The 18,533-nt window shown below is 41.2% G+C and overlaps 1 protein-coding gene across 1 annotated transcript; it reads left to right on the forward strand.

The window, feature by feature from the left end:
• The first annotated feature begins 1,141 nt into the window (after nt 1-1,141).
• ppp2r1ba (protein phosphatase 2, regulatory subunit A, beta a) lies at nt 1,142-18,390 on the forward strand. Its single transcript, XM_036579817.1, has 15 exons — nt 1,142-1,279; nt 5,614-5,704; nt 6,907-7,007; nt 7,113-7,345; nt 8,447-8,594; nt 8,862-9,017; nt 10,938-11,052; nt 11,240-11,310; nt 12,547-12,681; nt 14,530-14,703; nt 15,052-15,112; nt 15,289-15,443; nt 15,779-15,921; nt 16,855-16,946; nt 17,039-18,390. Exons 1-15 carry the CDS (start codon nt 1,202-1,204, stop codon nt 17,053-17,055), a joined length of 1,770 nt encoding a protein of 589 aa, XP_036435710.1. The 5' UTR covers nt 1,142-1,201; the 3' UTR covers nt 17,056-18,390.
• The last annotated feature ends 143 nt before the right edge of the window (nt 18,391-18,533 follow it).

The raw sequence follows: 18,533 nt of genomic DNA on the forward strand, positions 1-18,533 counted from the left end.
ACAAAAAAAGAAGTGTGTGTGTGTGTGTGTGTGTGTGTGTGCATCTGTATATCCATGAACAGTGTCTGTGTTCATTGGGCTCCATAGTATCATGACTTCACAGGCCACTGCTCTGTGCACCGGCTGTGCTTGTTATCCTTCGTCATGGAAGAAGACATTTATGACTTTATAGAGTCACGACAGGTGGCACAAGAACAAATAAAGCGACTTAAAGATGATAAGGTAAATTTATATGTTCAGACAGCTATAGAAACCTTAATAATTCACCAATTTGTCCCTTTCAAAGAGATATCTTTGCTAGATACAGTTTAGACTGTAGATACAGTCAGGCTTACGTCGTTCTCTATGCAATACATGTTTTTGCATTAAAACTATACACACCTGCGACAAAAATGAGCAAGTGGGCAAAATGTCTTCAGGTTCAAGTGACAAAGATAACTTTTGCTCATCGCAAAACGGGTAAACGATTCCATTGGGTGGGTTACTTTCCATTTTGGAAATGTGAAAGGAGAACAGACAGTTTTGCCACCTCATTCAGCAGCTGGGACTTTTCACATAATTTATAGCTAACTATATCTAGCAAAGGCAGACTACATTTAGCTATATATCTTTGAAAGGGACAAATTGGTAAATTATTAAGGTTTTTATGGCTGCCTGAACAAACTTACCTTATCATCTTTACATTGCTTCATTTGTTCTTGTGCCACCTGTTGCCAGTCAACACTGACACTGTTTATACATATACAGATGCACACACACACACACACACACATACACAAATGTGTATGTATATATATATATATATATATATATATATATGGTATCTGGTGCTCACCACATAGCATTGGGTGCTCCCCACATAGTATCTGGTGCTTACCACATAGCATTGCGTGCTCCCCACATAGTATCGGGTGCTCACCACATAGTATTGGGTGCTCACCTGATAGTATCTGGTGTGCACCAGATTTTTACCTAAAAAAATACACCACGTCCCTTCAGGGGCTCCGTACCGTAATAACCTTTACTTGACTGGGATTATGCTACCGTACCGCCCTCAGCACCGGTAGCTGTTATGCTGTTAGTTCATCTGGAGCGCCGCTGTGACGGAGACCAATCGCTGCGCTCCGCCGCTCGTCTCCGGGCTGAAGTACTGAACTGCCCCTCTGCGGAAACCCCGCAGCAGCCAACAGCCTGAGACAAGATGGCGGGAGCCGACGGTGATGATTCTCTCTACCCTATTGCGGTGCTTATCGACGAATTGAGGAATGAAGACGTTCAGGTAGCTGCGTGTTCTGTGTGTTTAAATACAGCGTAGCTTAAATATTGAAGTGAATGAACGCTGTAAGCCGTGACCAAGTATTCTAGCGAGAAGGAAACTCGGGCCTGTATTAGCTTAGCTTAGCCTAGCTCCCCTGCTTTAGCATCGCTAACCTCTGGTGTGGATTTCAGGCGGCGAGCTAACCGCTAAGCTAGCTAGAGCTGAGGTTAGCGTCTTATTTGAACGCCCCGGTCCACCTTAAAATGATACAGCAGTTGCATTCTGGGGCCTGTACACGCACCGCATAGTAACGGCTACGCCATTTAAGGTGGAACGGAAAAGCCGACTAACAAGCTAACGTTAGCTAGCCACCGGTGCCATTTAGAGTGATGCGTTTCAATGGATAACTAAGCTAGCTAACATACATCACAGGACACCTAACGTAACCCAGCTGTTTAACACACATGTTTAATAACGTTACAATAACAAGAAACAAAGCTTGGTCTTCACTCATTTCGTTAATAGCGCCGTGCTGTTTTTTTGTCCTGAACGCTTGAAATAAGAATTCAGGTCAAGCTGTTGTGTTTGCCAACATAAACCGGCATGCTAGTGTACAGGGTAGGCCAATATTTCGCTAAGCTAAAGCTAACCCTCACGAACGAGTTGTTTTTAATAATATAACTTAATGTTTGTATAAACAGACAGCTGTTGAAAACCGTAAAGCGCACACGTTTTATGTAGAGAGAACAGCTGGCTCATTGAAGCAGCACCCAAAATGTGCTAACCGGCCATCTGCGGTTAACTTATTGAATCACCCTCAGGGTTTGATTTCGCAATCTGAGCTATCAATAATGAGCTCGCCGGTGTATCAGTGTAAGTAAATGCGTCATCCTGTTAAGAGCTATATATAAATCATCTGTGTCTGTTACGAAAGCTAACACAAGCACTGAGCACTTCAGTTGTGATGTGGGAGTGTACATCCTCTCTGCATTAGATGTCCCACTTCTGTAGATGCCAGTGTTCACTAGACGAATGATTTGAGCCATTTTCAGACAACCTAGAGGCAAAATGAGAGATGTATGAGGAAAGCACTATATTTGAACCCTGCGACATAACATTGCTATGACCATGCCATAAACACGTAATGGCAGATGTCTTATGCTGTTATTAGTTCTGCAGTATGATAGTGTCATGTTGCCATTATCAATACCTGTCATTAAAAATGTAATAAACCGGCATCATGACAGCTTGTCGCATACTGATTTTTGATAAGCGTACTCTAGTTAGCTGTCATGTCATTAAACATTGTTGCTGTGTCTGAAATAGTCCCATAATCACTATGTAGACCACAATTATAGGGAATAAAATTTGTGATGGTAGTAAATTATTTTGGACATTACATCATATGGGTTTGCTCATTACTGTGCGACAGCAGATTCTGTCACGTAAACACTAGAAATGTCCTGCCACTAGATCAATATAACAGCTGAGTCTGACTGCACACAAGAGAAGAGCCTCTTTACATCTGTAACAGGCCTGTAGAGAGGTCTGTGGTTACTGTTGTAGCTGGGCTCTGTAATTCTCCAAAGAGACGTTGCATGTGAATCTTTAAACCAAACACCACAGTGCATTGCAGGTATCCCTGACCCTGTTAGGGTACATCAGTTGTACACTCCTTATTGCTGTGCATTGTGGAATTGTTTTGAGTGCACTGGATACTCTGCACTATGTTTTCAGACTACAAAATGGCGACACCCCAAAATAGTGCACTATATAGTGAATAGGGCACAGTTTTGGACACAGCTTTGGTCTTGTTGGTCTTAGTGTTGTCCCCATGATCACATCAATCCTTGTTGTCAACCAGACTTTACCATGAAACTCTGAAACTCCAGACTATAAATTTTGTTTTAAACCTGATTACCGACCAAGGGCTTTCTGTCTGAACACAATGCTGCCCAACCCAACCTGACTCACAGCAATTTATTTGAATGCAAAGTAGCTTACTAGCCTGACTCTCAGGTACAGTTTTCAGTCTGAAACTGACTCCAGCCCAACAAAATTCTGTCTGAAACTGACCTGGACCAGCCTACAATCACTCAACGTGCTAACGTGCATTTTAAATTATCATGCTGGCTATTTTAGCTTGCAGTGACAATATTAGCTGTCGTTAGTGCATAGATAAAACATATCATATTTCTCACAGATCTAAAATAACCCTGGGGAGGGGCATCAGGGTGGGGCATTGAAACAAAATCTTTTGTATCTATTTTTGTCATTTTTTAGTTTTTGATTTAGTTTGAAAATGTCTGTTGCCCTTTACACTGTGTGTAAATGTCACAATAAATGGCCCAAAATGACTTGGAAAAAAATCTGGTTCCATTCACTTATATTAAAAGTAAAGTGTGTTTTTTGCTTGTCCTGTAAAGTTATCATTTTGGAGATATGAGGTTTTTCCGACAGCAGCAATATATTGTCACTATTGGAATAAACTCTTGTATCACCAGAATGGTAATTTTACAGGAGAGGGCAAAAAAAACCTGTCAGCTGTGTAAAGTTTACATTATGCCGTAACAAATTTGTTGATCAAGCAGTGTTTTCAGACAGCATCCTAATGTCTTTAATCTGCACTAAAAGTGCATATACATTCTATCCGTAATGCATTGTTGATGCTGTGTGGTACTGATGTTAGCATTTACTCCCTTGATAAAACATGTTGACCGTGCAACATTAAGTTGGGATGCAGCGCAAAATGCATAAACAGAATGCAATGCTGTACGAATCATTTTTTTTTAAAATGCTTCCCATTTTTAATTTAATGCCAGCATAACGTTTCAAAGAGGTTTTTAACACTCTAAGCGTTTGGAAACTCAGGAGACCCACTTGCTATTGTTGTGAATATGAACTGTTTTCCCATGCTTGCCTGATATAGGATTTCAGCTGCTCAACAGTTTGGAGTCACTTTTTGTCATATTTTTTGTTTCATAATGAGCCAAATGTTTTTAGTGGGTGACAGGTCTGGACTGTAGGCAGGCCAGTTTAGCACCCAGACTCTTTTACTACTGAGCCATGCCGTTGTAATACATGTAGAAGTGGTCTTGCTGAAATAAACAAGGCCTTCCCAGAAAAAGACATTGTCTGAATGGCAGTTTGTGTTATATTGTTCAGCATTAATAGTGCCTTCACAGATGTGCAGGTCCATGTGACATACATGCAGAGTTTTAACTTGCATTTGTGGATGCAGCGGTAATTGCAGTGCCATCTTTGGGATCACGGCCAGCCAGTATTGTTTATTGGCCTTGTCCCTTGCAGATTTCTCTGGATTCTCTGAATCTTTTAATGATATGTTGAGAAATATTATTCTTGAATTTTTGCACTATTTGCCTGTGCAGACCTTCACAGAGTGGTGAACCCCTCCCCATCTTTACTTCTGAAAGACTGAAAGTCTCTCTGAGATGGTCTTTTTATACCCAATCATGTAACTGACCTGTTGCCATTAACCTAATTAGGTAAGAGAAGTTCCACCAGGTGTTTTTGTTTTTAGCATTACACAACTTTACCAGTCTTTGTTGCTCCTGTTCCACTTTTTTTTGGAAACATTTTGCTGGCTTATAATTCAAAAAGGGCATATATTTTTCAAAAAAACAAAAAAAGTTTTTAAACATTTGATATGTTGTCTTTGTACTATTTTCAGTTAAACACAGGGTTTAAATGTTTTGCACATCATTGCATTGTGTTTTTATCTACATTTTGCACAGCGCTCTAACTTTTTTGGGACCGGGGTTGTAACAAATACATTTTTGGCCAAAAGAATTAAATGTAAAAGTCTTTTTGACTGCACTAAACTGCCCTGCCTATATATCGATTCATTTTTAAATTTCCCACACATGCACGCTCGGATCTTATGGATTTCTACGTAAAATTTTGTCAAAGCAACACAAAGAGCTGACTCTAGCATGGAAATGGAAAATAAGAATAAAGTAATAAGAAAACTAAAGCAAGGGAAATGAGAGGCAGGCTGTGAGAACCCAGTGTGAATTTGAACCTGACTTGAATAGGACAACACTTGAGAAAATGACTTCCCAACCTGACGTAAGCACTATGGTTTGGACAGATATTTCAAACTCTACTCTGAACTTAACCATGAATAAATTATCTTTTAATTTTGTTACACGTAGAGAAAAGCTGCAGCAAATGTAGCACTCTGTCATTTTACACTTTGTTCATAGTGTGGCTTTGCTATTCTAACATTTTGTGTAGGCATATTAGGTTTAATGCTTGCAGTGACTGTAGGTTAACTCTGGCATAGTCTAATTTTTTTGGTTTTTGCATAAACTCTTGTTTTGTTTCTGAAACAGTTGCGACTGAACAGCATCAAGAAACTTTCCACTATTGCCCTGGCATTGGGAGTGGAGAGGACACGCACCGAGCTTCTCCCTTTCCTAACAGGTAGGCACTTGTGAAAGTTTTGCACGGACATGTTACCAGAATGCCACATTGGCAGTTATGACATTTTTATCTGCCACTTCTGAAATCTGTATGGAAAAAAATAGTCTTAACACGCAAAGTCTTATGACATCACTGCACATTTAAAACTATTGGTTAGATGCAACGGTTTGTCAGATGTGGCTAGTTTTTAAAAAAAATCACTATCAATCAATAAACATATACCACTATGTTGTATGGCACAGAGATTGTTGTTCTAGACTGTCAGTCGAAGTTGAAGAGCAGGACAATACTTACAATTCATGGAAGCACTTGGCAGCATTCAAATTTCAACTGTATCGCACAGACTATATTAGGCCTGTGCATTCTGACTAATTTTGATATTCAAATGTCTGCAAAAGTTCATGAATGGAGATACGGTTCACTGCAGTGAAAGAAGAGTAGAAAAAAAGGAAAAACATAATGTGGAGCTTTAGCTTGCTTTTTTTAGGACAGCGCTGGTGTTACACAAAAATTTAGCATCACACAGACAAATACATTTCAACATTCAACTCAACAAACATTTTTATTATTCAAAAATAGCGGAAGGAAATTAGTAGATTTTTGTGTTGGATAAGTAACATAATGGTTAGAATTGTTTTCTTTCCTTAATCAGTGGATGGTTTGCCAGCATGTTAGTTTGTTTGAGAAGTATATTTGGACTGTTTCTGGACCTGACATTAGCCTAGCCTATTTTGCGGTAAAAGCTGTGCTGTCTCTCCCTTCACATTCTTAACAGTGCACTCACATTAAGGTGCTCACGTTTTGGAGTAGCAAAGTCTGAGCACACGTGCTCCTAAATACGAGACAAAATTTCAGATTTGACAGTCCTGTTAAAACATTAAATTGGTGTTTCACTGAGTTGTTGGTCTGTGTATTTTCTGTGTATCTTCCTCTGATGAAACACAAGAAGTACCTGAAAAGTGATTTCAGTATTCAGATACTAGCACCTCGAACAGTTAACCGGCTGCTTGTACCTGTGTATCTCTCTAGATACTATTTGTGACAGTAATGCAAAAAAAGTATCCACCAAGGAGGGAATTGATGACTAAACTTCACAGTTTACCTGCATTGTGCAAGTTTTTACAGATGCTGCATTTTCATTACACTGACGTCAGCCTTGCATTATTAAAAGTTTTAATGTGGCTTGTTTCTTGTGCATCTAGATACCATCTATGATGAAGATGAAGTGCTTCTCGCCCTTGCTGAACAGCTGGGTAACTTCACCATGCTGGTTGGAGGACCAGAATATGTGCACTGTCTCCTTGTAAGTGCCAAATGTCGTCTTTTATCAGGACGGTTCTGAAACTTTACATAATTAAGCGTTTTTTTCATGCTGTTACTCATTATTCTCATACATTTCTGTCCTCAGCCTCCCTTGGAGAGCTTGGCCACAGTGGAGGAGACAGTGGTGCGGGACAAGGCAGTGGAGTCCTTGCGCAAGATCTCCCACGAGCACTCACCCGTGGACCTAGAGGTGCACTTTGAGCCGCTGGTGAAGCGTCTGGCCAGCGGCGACTGGTTCACCTCCCGTACCTCAGCTTGTGGTCTCTTCAGTGTCTGCTATCCACGTGTCTCCAGCACTGTCAAAGCTGAGATTCGCCAGTCAGTTGCCCTTTCGTCTCCTAATGATTAATATTTTTCTTGAAGCAATGGTTTAATCAAAAAACATAGACATATAAAAAGTACAATAGGGTTCAAAATATGCTTGGTTCTAACCTGTAAGCTTCTATTATTTGTTAGCTTTATTAGTCTTGTTGAAACACTGAAGAACACCAAATACAGTGGCCCCAAATGATATTTGAACACTTGTGCCATATTTAAAAACGTAGTTGGTTCATTGTGTCAGGAAATGTCAAACCAAGGGGCAACCGTCCCTTCAGTACACACAAGCTCATCAACACTATTGTAAGAAAAACAGTCCCAGACTTTGACTTTTCCACCTCTATGCATTAGAGTAGTTTTAGTGCCATCTGGCTGGAATTCTTTTCCAGGCTTTCCCCACACAAACAGTCTACCATCAGGTAATGTTAATGAAATAAATGTCACAAACATTTTATGAAGTAACAAAAAAAAAATTACCAATAGTTAAGATGTCCAAATACTTTTTGAGACCAGTGTATGCCTGATTGACTTCATTAGGAATATGGGAAAATTGTGTAAATTAGATTTTTGTCCAAACCATTGCTTTAATTTGGTGCTGTTTTTGATGACCAGTATTAAATTGCAGGCTGAGCTTCTTCCCAAAGGTGCTATTTAAACACAGGCTCAGTTTCTCAGTAGGGATTAAGCCTAGTCCTAAACTACGCAGCATTCTGAATGGAGATTTTCTGTTGAGAGGAAAATGTAGTTCAGCACTAGGCTTAATTCCTGTCTAGGAAACCCAAACATAGTGACCATAAATGATAGCCTTCCACACTGTAGCTGTGACGTCAGCCTGCATTCTTGGAGGGTCGAAGCACTGCAGAGTTGAGAATTCTTCCTGCTCCAACATGGCTGATTTATTATATATATATATGATTTGATAATTAGGTGACCAGATTAATTAGGTCTGTTAAATGGGGAGGACAGTAAAGCATGCAGTGCTGTGACCCTCAAAGAATGCACATTGACGTGTAATATTTGTAACTACTGTTTTTAAATAGTTGAGTGTCTTTAAAGCTGTCACTCAAATACTAAGATAAAATCAAATGTTCTCTTTCTCAGGCATTTCCGTAACCTGTGCTCTGATGACACGCCTATGGTGCGCCGTGCTGCTGCTTCCAAGCTGGGCGAGTTTGCCAAAGTCTTGGAGTTGGAATACGTCAAAAGTGACATTATCTCTCTATTTACTGCACTGGCCTCTGACGAACAGGTCAGTTCCTCATGCCTTCCCAGGCACGCATCTTAAAATTAGCAAGACGCCATGACGTAAATTTGAACATGTACATGAATTTACACCTTTGCATGCGTGTAATTCACACATCCCTCAAGCATAGGCACTTCTAACTGGCACTTTCCCTTCTGTTGTATTTACGGCAGCACAGTGAGGCTGAAAATAAGCCTGATTTTAATGCTAGCAAGGTTCTAAGTATGAGTTTGACATGGTTAAGTAGCTGACCACATGTGGTGTTTATTGCAGGACTCTGTGCGTCTCTTGGCTGTGGAGGCGTGTGTGAGCATTGCCACACTGCTGCCTCAGGAGGACCTGGAGACTCTGGTCATGCCAACCCTGCGCCAGGCAGCTGAAGATAAGTCCTGGAGGGTGCGGTACATGGTGGCTGACAAGTTCTCTGAGGTAAGAAGAAAGCATATACTCTGATTATGACAGGATAAGGGCTAATAAATAAGATGTGGTGTGAGGATTCTCTCTTGCATCTGCAAAATTTTATGCTAGTAAGAAACCGTGGAAGACAATCTTTAGTTCTGTTCTAAAAAAATGTTTTTAAATTGCTCAGAATAGTAAAAACAGAACTGAAAAATATGTAGATAAGCCTGTGGTGCGAAGGCATATTCACTCAGCAGCTTCTCTGTCCCAAAAGTAAAGACTAAATAATAGGTTATTTGTCTCATACATGTTTCCCCTACACTTGTGCATACATTTACAACAGTCAGACTCTGCTGGATTTGGTAAATATTAGTCATGTATGCACTCAGCAGCAGCTGTTGAAAAGCAGATATGAGGCCAGGCCACAGACCATGCTGTTATCTGATGCAGCTCACTGATGGAGGTGCACCATAGGCAGTATTAGAGAAAATCCTAGCATGACTAGCAGGCTACTATACTAAGGGCTCTCACTTCTCCATAAGGCTGGAGGTTCCTTCCAAATGTCTCTCTAATGGTCGCTCCCTTGATAACAACCTTGACTAATGTTTAAATCAGACTGTAACTGACTAAACAGGGGATGAGAGACTGCTGAAAGATCTTTGAGTCAGCCATTCCGATAAAGGGCTACTGTGTTTTGCACTACTTGCACGTAGCATTATAGGCTTATTTGTGGCTGATACCTTAGGCTGAATATATCGTGGGTATATTGCCCACGTCTGGTACCTCCCCTTGAAATACTACCGTTACAGATTTTCCAATGAGCATTTTTGCTTCTGCTTGTCTCAAACGTGAAATAATCCCACACTGTTGACATAATGCTGACTTCAGTTAAAGTCCACCTGCTGGCATGCATGCGCATCCTGTTCAGTAGCAACGGTACTTACTTTAGGTTATAGATAAGACATGCACAGTTTTGCATTCCAGATAAAGAGCCCTATGGTCTTGCAGGGTTAGCCATGACCATGATTAGCTTAAAAGTGGGTGGGGAACAAAAACTTATTATGGTGAGAACTGAGTTTGAAATTTCTAAGCCCATCTTATGCTTCATGAGAGTGGATTTCAAGGGTGGTGTGCTTGTCAATATTGTCCACCTGAGAACAAGCCATGGTTGTAAAGCTAGCACGGCTCAAACGTCCCTATATAGGCTCCAATTAACCATACACAGAGAAGACATTACATGTGTTTTAAAAATACTTTACCTATTGAAAGAGAAAACTGTTCTGTTAAACTGGAGTGGGTTTTAGCCTTAGACTTAACTGGACAGGTGGCAAACATTACCATCAAATTACCGGTGGCTGTTTGTGTTCTCCACTCTTAATAGTTCAAACAACACAGCTGGAGTAAAAGTGATGTGGAAAGATTTGGCTGCTACTTTGGCAGACAGTGTTTCACTAGCTAGTCAGATGTTGCTGTGCTGTTGATTATGTTCTCGAGGTTAAAAGTGCACAAACTGGAGGAAGTTGGGTACGGGTTGTCAGCAAAGCCTGTGGGACAAGTTGTCTCCAGATGTGTGTTCTCAATATGAGATTATATTCTCAATGTTATTTTTTCTGTGTGCCAACACAGCACACAGGGAATCACTTATCACTTACCACTTATTAAAGAATTACTATTTAGTGTTCTAAAATAATGAAATAGTTTGTCGGACCATGTGCCACATTTGCTAACAGTGGGTTTTAGTACCACCAGTAGTTAAGAACATGGAGGTGTACCAGACAAATGCTGTGGCAGCTTTAATGTTTCATAAGTCTTTTTATTCACCCCATTTACCAAGTTATACTGCATTCATTTATTGGACCGGTGCAAGACCAGTGTAATTGTTGTCTTTGGGCAAGCTATTTTCTGATGCACAGTTTGTTTGAATTGCTGTTGTTTCTTGTGACTTTGCAGTTACAAAAAGCAGTTGGCCCAGAAATTACTAAGAATGACCTCGTGCCAGCCTTCCAGAACCTGCTCAAAGACTGTGAGGCCGAGGTGCGGGCTGCAGCTGCTAATAAAGTCAAAGGTAAATGCATGCCTCAACTCATCAGTTAATTAACATTATTAACATTGATAAATCAGGATGTTAATATTAGTACCAGTTCAGGCGTGTAGAATCGTTTCAGAATCAAGTTTATTTGCCATATGCATGAATCCTTTGAACCACTAATGTGTTTATGCATTGATTTAATGCATTTTATCTTACTCATCAGAATTCTGTGAGAATTTACCGGAAGACAGCCGAGAGACAATCATCATGACTCACATTCTGCCCTGCGTCAAGGTACATTACTCATGCAGTCACTAGCCAACTGGATCTCTAGACTTTAAACAGCTTCTGTTGACTATATGCTATCAGATTCATCTATCTGATTGTTCTGTTTTCTCTAGCTTTCGGCTGTTCTGTAGCCTTTATGCCCTATGACAGATTCTTCCCCCCTCAGAGCTTGTGCAGTGGTCTAAAAGTGGCAGATTTCATGTAATTTGCCCAAGAAGTTGAAGCTCTCTTAGTGTTCTGACTGGCAGCTAACTCTCTGACTCAGCATCTGTCCCTGGTGTAAGCAGCTAAGGCTTAAACAAGATCAAATTAGCATGACCCACTGTGTCTCAGCTCTGACCTTCTTTTAACAGAAGTAAGACAAGAGTGGTGGTTTGAATGGAGTTGGCACGTTTTTACTTTGACAACAGGGCAACTGCTGTCGCCTCATTTGTCTTAACTAGTATGTAGGTAATGACGTCCACCGTTGGATGGCTCATACCCTGCGCTGACTCATAGTATAATAATAATAATAGAAGAATCTTTTGTGGAATTCATTGAAGGGGTTGGGCGAAACGTGTTATTCACTGTTAAAGGGCCCATATCATGTAAAACTGAATTTTCTTTATTTTTTTTTGTATGTAAACACTGTTAAAGGCATGATAGGTACGGTCCACTACCCAGTCCTTTCAATATTCAGCCCATACAGTCGGCTGCAAAAACGGCATTTTGTAATCCCTGGTTTTGTGATGTAACAAAAACCAAACCATTTACATATATCTGCCTATTCAGCCAACAGCAGTGTAGCTCTGCTCATTTGTGCTGAAGTGACAGGAGTGTTTCAGTCTAGAGTGCTCTTTGAATGAGACACACAGCAGCCAGTCAGAACAGAGATCATTTACTTATCAGTCTTAAAGGCACAATAACCAAAACAGTCTTAGGGTGCATAAACCAGTAAAGGAAAACCAAAAACAGTATATAGCCCAAATAAAGTTTCACTGAACCCACCACAGGAGAGCAGCTTCCCTGCTGATTCATATGGTCCCTCGTCCCCTCTGATGTGTGCTGTGCTGCAGTGTGATTCATAATTACAATTAAACTGTATAATGCCTGTAATTACAGGGTTTAGTGCAGGGGTAATATTTCATTTAGTCCTAATGACTCATGCAGTTTGAGTTGTGGGGGCTGTTAACATTGGATTTTACAGCTGTCAAATATCTCATTAATGCTCCAGAGTCTTGTTTTGTATGCTTGTGTCCATAGGAACTGGTTTCAGACACAAATCAGCATGTCAAATCGGCACTAGCCTCAGTGATTATGGGTTTGTCGACCATCCTGGGCAAGGACAACACCATCGAGCACTTGCTGCCTCTCTTCCTGGCCCAGCTCAAGGATGAGGTAAGACCTTCAGATCACACCGCTGTGGACCATGTTTGTGGTTTGTGCATGTGTTTTGCATGTATGTGTTTGACCTAAACCAGACTTCAGTGAGATGATCTGCGTCATCTTCTAGCCACAGATGAGCGTTCTGTGCTACTGGTCACTTTGATCCCGCAGGCCAGCGGGAAGCCTTGAAGTGAGGGATGAATGGACAAGTGCTGTGCAGTTTTCTCCCGTTTCATCTTTGCATGGCTCTCTTTATTGCTCCCTGCAGGCCCGTGGGTCTGCATTGTTCCCTTCCTTCTTAGCTGGGTCTTTGAACGTGTCTCGTCTCCCCCTCACTGAATAGACAAATAGAATAAAGGTTACTGGGACTATAGTAGTGTTTACTGATGTGGTGATACTGTGAGAGCTACATTTTAAAGGAGAATTCCAGTGATTTCTTTTAAATTAAATTACATTAAAACAAATTTAAACCATTAAGTTTTAAATAAAGTCTTTTGAGTTGTTTGATGTGAAACAAGAAAGAGTCTTAGATAGGGTTGTACAATAGATATAAAATGCAATGTTTAGTAAAGCTGCTGGATATCACAATGGTAAGAGAAGTGATAATTTACTATTAAAATGGTTATGCATCTGACTGGATGTGATGCACATGTAGACTTTTTGATGTGTAAACAGAAATCTAACTAACCTCTCTTTTAAGCAAATAGCGAAATACAAAATTATAAAAGCATCGTTCACTAAGCAGAATGAAAACGAAACACCAACAGCGACCAACATCAGAATTGCAAACACATTTTTTTTTTTGTGCTCTGAAAGGCTGAGAAACAGTCAGCGTTACATCAACAGCTTTTTTTATTTGCATATAGGCACACACAAATTAATACCATTCATTAATTCATTCATACTTAGTTATTGAATATGTTTGTTGTGACAGTAGAAATCACTGCCTCTCACACCCAAAATACAATTCTGGATGTGAGAACAATCTTAATGTGTGATGTGTTTTGGCCATTTTGCCTCACCGTTAAGTTACTTGTCTCCTGCATGGGAGAGCATGGTTCAATCCCGGCACAGCGAACCACTCATTCGACTTCTAATGGTTTGTGCAGGCAATGTAATGACATCTCTCTGGCGCTGTGTATATGAAGTAATTCTATATGTTCTGTCATCGCTGCTCTAAGTATGTGTCTATGCAAAAACTAAGTGGTGGTGATGGAAACCAGACACCATGACTCCAAAGGCAACTTCGCAGAAAGTTTTTACAGTTTTAAGATGAGCTTTTGGCCTAAAACGTATCTTTTTGTCCCTCTCTGCCATGAAACCCGTTCATGGCAAAGAGGTACAGGCGGGCCAAGGTAAAATGGTACTACCATTTCATCCTTACTGATGTTACATATAAAAAGGAAGCTGTGCAGGTTCACTAGTTGATTTGTGTAGTGAATAAAATGGCTGTAATGGTGTTATAGCTTGTTTCATATCACCAACTTGTAAAAAAATTGGAGTCTTTAAGTTTCTTGTGTCATAAAACATTCTAAATCGCTTTGTTCAGATCTCAGTGATTGCATAATCCAAAAAAAAGGAAAGTCGGTGGAAATCTCATTTAATTTGGTTGGTTGGTCTTTTTACCGTATGAACTGCAAGGGCTTGGATGTGCAACCAACACTTCGGCCCTTAATCTCATAACTACATAACTTGCTTATAGTTTCATAATTGATAAGTAATTTTTAGTAATTGCTGAGTAATAAATGTTTAGATCAGTAACTGAACAGTAAGCCTGCATTTTCAGCCCCACCCCCCTTTGCTGTTTTCCTTAATGGGTGCACAAACATTCTAATGCCCACTCTTTTTACTCCCTTCCAGTGTCCAGAGGTGCGTCTGAACATAATCTCTAATCTAGACTGTGTGAACGAAGTAATCGGGATCCGGCAGCTCTCCCAGTCTCTTCTCCCTGCTATCGTGGAGCTGGCAGAAGATGCCAAGTGGAGGGTGCGGCTAGCCATCATAGAGTACATGCCGCTTCTTGCTGGCCAACTGGTCAGTATTGGTCCATTCTGCTCTTTGGTCTCTTTGATGGGATTTAATTTGTTGTCACTCTAACTGATTTGCTGAAAAGGAAAATGTTTTGTCATATACCTTTACCTTGGATGGCTTATTTAATGGTAATTTATGTTAATTTCTAGGTAAGTAAACCACATCTGTCAGTGAAATAGATGTCACGGCCTGTGTATGCACTCGGCCTGACCTCTTTAGTTGATGTGTTGTCTGTTTTGCCTGTAGAGAGGCAATTGAACTGGCCTGACCTCCTTCCAGGGCTGATTGTGGTGTTTGTGCTCATGAGACTGCTGCGTTTGATTTTTGATTGTTTTTTCTTGTTCTCTTCAGGGAGTGGAGTTCTTTGATGAGAAACTGAATTCCCTGTGCATGGCATGGCTCGTCGACCATGGTACGTTAACCCCAATATTCATAATGCTGGTGACTATTGGGGGTTTGTGGAGTTTTAATTTAAAAAATTACATTTTGCCGGCTAATTTTTCCTTAAAACACTACCAGAACATTCACTTTCCAGATTCCTTTGCTTTATATGTAAAATTGTCTGTTTTCTCACCCGTGTTTTGACAGTATACGCCATAAGAGAGGCGGCCACGTGTAACCTGACAAAGCTGGTGGAGAAGTTTGGAGCTGAATGGGCTCAGAACACCATCGTGCCCAAAGTGCTGGGCATGGCCAACGACCCGAACTACCTGCACCGGATGACCACTCTCTTCTGCATCAATGTGAGTATGCTGCTCCTATGCTGACACACGAGTGTGCGCTGACTCACCCTCACAGCGGCAGGAAAGGAGTGCGGTTGCTATGGCAACAATGCAAGACCTAGGGCTTAAGCACCTTTGGGGAGTAAGAAGTTAGGAACTGGGCTATGAATCCATGTGCTTGACTAAAGAACGGAAGTGCTGTTTAAAGCGAATAAGCCTCCATTTCCTGCATTCTGTCAGTGATTCAGTGATGTGTGTAGTCACCACCACCACCACCATGCGCCCAGTGACTAACCCTTCACATGAGCAGACACAGCTGGTTTACGTAAGCACTCATGTATGCACGTGTCTTTCAGGCCTTGTCAGAAGCGTGTGGCCAGGAGATCACCACCAAACACATGCTCCCCGTCGTCCTGAAGATGTCCAATGACCAGGTGGCCAACGTGCGCTTCAATGTAGCCAAGTCTCTTCAGAAGATCGGCCCTGTTCTGGACAGCAAGTATGTCTTGCAGTACCCTTTTAGGACACAAGTATCAGACTCCAGTGCTGGAGTGCCGCATCACTGCAGGGCTTTGCATTCTTACTTGTTTATAACGCCTGATTAAACTTTTTAGCTAATTAGCAAAGCCTTCATGAATTGAGTTCAGAGTGTTAGAAGAGAGAAAGCTCTAATCTGTGGGTGGACAAGTGTGTTATTGTGGTAAATTATCACAGGACTCTTTCTGAGTCGTGGTGTCATCAGTACTTTTAGGTCACAGAACAGTCGCATGTATAAAAACGGTTTACACCAATTATAGGGAGGCTGTAAACAACAGCCAGTGTATAGCCACAAATAGCAGAGTGGATGTCAGCCCACTGTGCCATTATCTAATTTTATTAAAAGAGACATAGTAAACAAACTGCATATTCCTGCACGCGAATCACTGCTCCTACTCGGCCAGCCTTCAGACTTGTGCCATCTCAGCGGCCATTTCACATAGACATCTCTTATTCAGCAGTCTTTTTTCCATTGGAATTAACAGGCTTTGTGGGGCCTAATTGGATCATAATCTGTCCTCACTACACTAAGCTGGACATACTGATTAGCTGACAGGCTCTGATAATTATCAGACAGGCTTTGAGTACAAAACTTATCTGAAGGAGTCAATATCCAAACTGTAGCATCTGCCTTTTTGAAATCTTCCTCTCCTGTTTTGCTGGTGTGTTTTGTCCATTCCAAACATCTGGAAAACGAACTATTGTGATGCATACTTTGTATCGTGGAAATGCATTCAGATATCGTACTTTTGTCACATTGGCCACCCTTATTTGCAGCCCTTGAGGACATGAGACCTGACACCTGTTTTAGGATTTAATATTAGAAATGTGGATTATTTTTCAGTGTTTTCAGAAGTTAAAACCCAGTTGTCTCATTAGCGCTTCTTTCTCACAGCTGTCTGCAGACTGAGGTGAAACCAGTACTGGAGAAGCTAGCTGCAGACCAAGACATAGACGTCAAATACTTTGCGCAGGAGGCCATAAGTGGTAAGCTGCCACAATGAGGATGTGATACAGCTGCACAGCTGTTTGATGTTTTTAATGTCACCAATCATGATTTCTTCTTTCTTCTTCCGTAGTTCTTGCCCTGGCCTAATAGAGCCACTGCTGAATCCTTTCCCATGTCAAGCTGACCTGCACCATACTGATTGTCCTCCAGGATCATTCATTAGACTGTTATTAGAGAGGAAATTCCTTCAGTTTGTCTCTCTCGTATATACAAGCGTTGGAGAACATCTCAGTTGTCCTCAGTATTTGGTTCGAGAGTCTCTCTCTCTCTCTCTCTCTCTCTCTCTCTCTCTCTCTCTCTCTCTCTCTCTCACACTCTCTCTCTCTCTCTCTCTCTCTCTCTCTCTCTCTCTCTCTCTCTCTCTCTCTCTCTCTCTCTCTCTCAGCCTTGAATGATCCTGAACATCTCACCCTTTATTCTAAGAGTTTGGGGAGCTAACATCAGCTTGTCCCACACAAACAGCTTCCCTCCCACCCTACACAATATCTTTACATTGTAGTATCTCACATCTCTTCACTTGCTAATCCCCCCTCATGGGCAGCACTTTTAGATGTAGACATACTATTTAATAAACTGTTGTGAAGATAAATAAGTAATTTTTCAAACTATGAACGTTTTAGGGGGACGTGGTGATGATGATGATCTAGAGGCCCCAGATATAACTCTGTATATCTAGTTTCTGTGTGCTATGAACAGAAGCTTATGGGCTATTGATACTGATTCAGAGCTTGCATGGCTTGCTTTGAGTCTCGCCTCCCCACCATGCATGTGGATGTCCAGACTGCATAGAACTGCTGTTAGTTCATAGCGTTTAGCCTGTGCATTCCATCTGTCTTAAATGGCTGTGAATACATTCAAGCCCAGGTTCTTCAAAACATTGGCTGCAGTATTTCCACACCATGCTGTTTTGCTGTCATAGTCTAGCTCTCCATTAGAACTCGAAATCGAATGGTTATGTTCTAAAAGGGACCACCGCGAATCAGATCTGACTCTAGTAACAGTCATAACCCAGAGGAAGCGTCTACAGCTCCTTTCTTTCTGGACGTTCTCCGCCATCTGCCATTAACCAACATAGACCCCCCCCCCGCCTCTTTGTGTTTGTTTTTGTTTATACTGAACAGATCTGTGTAACGCTTTTGTCCTTTACTCTTAAGCTTCTGCATGAACTCCACTGCTGTAGGTAGAGCCTGGGACAGTTAGGGATCAGTGTGTCCACTCCCAGGCAACATGTTTCCCTTATTAACACATTTGCTTTGCCAGTGATGCCTACTTGTCCTCAGCTTCAGAAAGCAGAGCCACCACCCCCCCTTTTTGTTGTTGTGGTTGTTGTCGGAATGTGCTTTCTTTGGTTTTATATGAACGTGAACCCACACTACCCTCAGATGGAGGGGAGAATCAATAAAGAACCTGACAAACACTGTCTTTCCTTTTCTCTCTGAGCTTTTTTGAAGGCATCACATTGTCTGCGGCCTGAAACCTTTGGAAAATATTGACTGTCGTGAGCGAGGATGGGTTATTGTGTTTACCTTGTTTTAGTCATTTTCCCCCCATATCAGAACAGTTCA

The sequence above is a fragment of the Colossoma macropomum genome, unplaced genomic scaffold (assembly GCF_904425465.1).
Source record: "Colossoma macropomum unplaced genomic scaffold, Colossoma_macropomum, whole genome shotgun sequence".
Classification (NCBI taxonomy): domain Eukaryota; kingdom Metazoa; phylum Chordata; class Actinopteri; order Characiformes; family Serrasalmidae; genus Colossoma; species Colossoma macropomum.

Bases quoted from the DNA above. Each gene is read 5' to 3' on its own strand.
- ppp2r1ba (XM_036579817.1), top strand. From the start codon at position 1,202: ATGGCGGGAGCCGACGGTGATGATTCTCTCTACCCTATTGCGGTGCTT. The intron at 7,008-7,112 runs GTAAGTGCCAAA...TTCTGTCCTCAG, and splicing joins AATATGTGCACTGTCTCCTT to CCTCCCTTGGAGAGCTTGGC. The intron at 7,346-8,446 runs GTCAGTTGCCCT...TCTCTTTCTCAG, and splicing joins GTCAAAGCTGAGATTCGCCA to GCATTTCCGTAACCTGTGCT.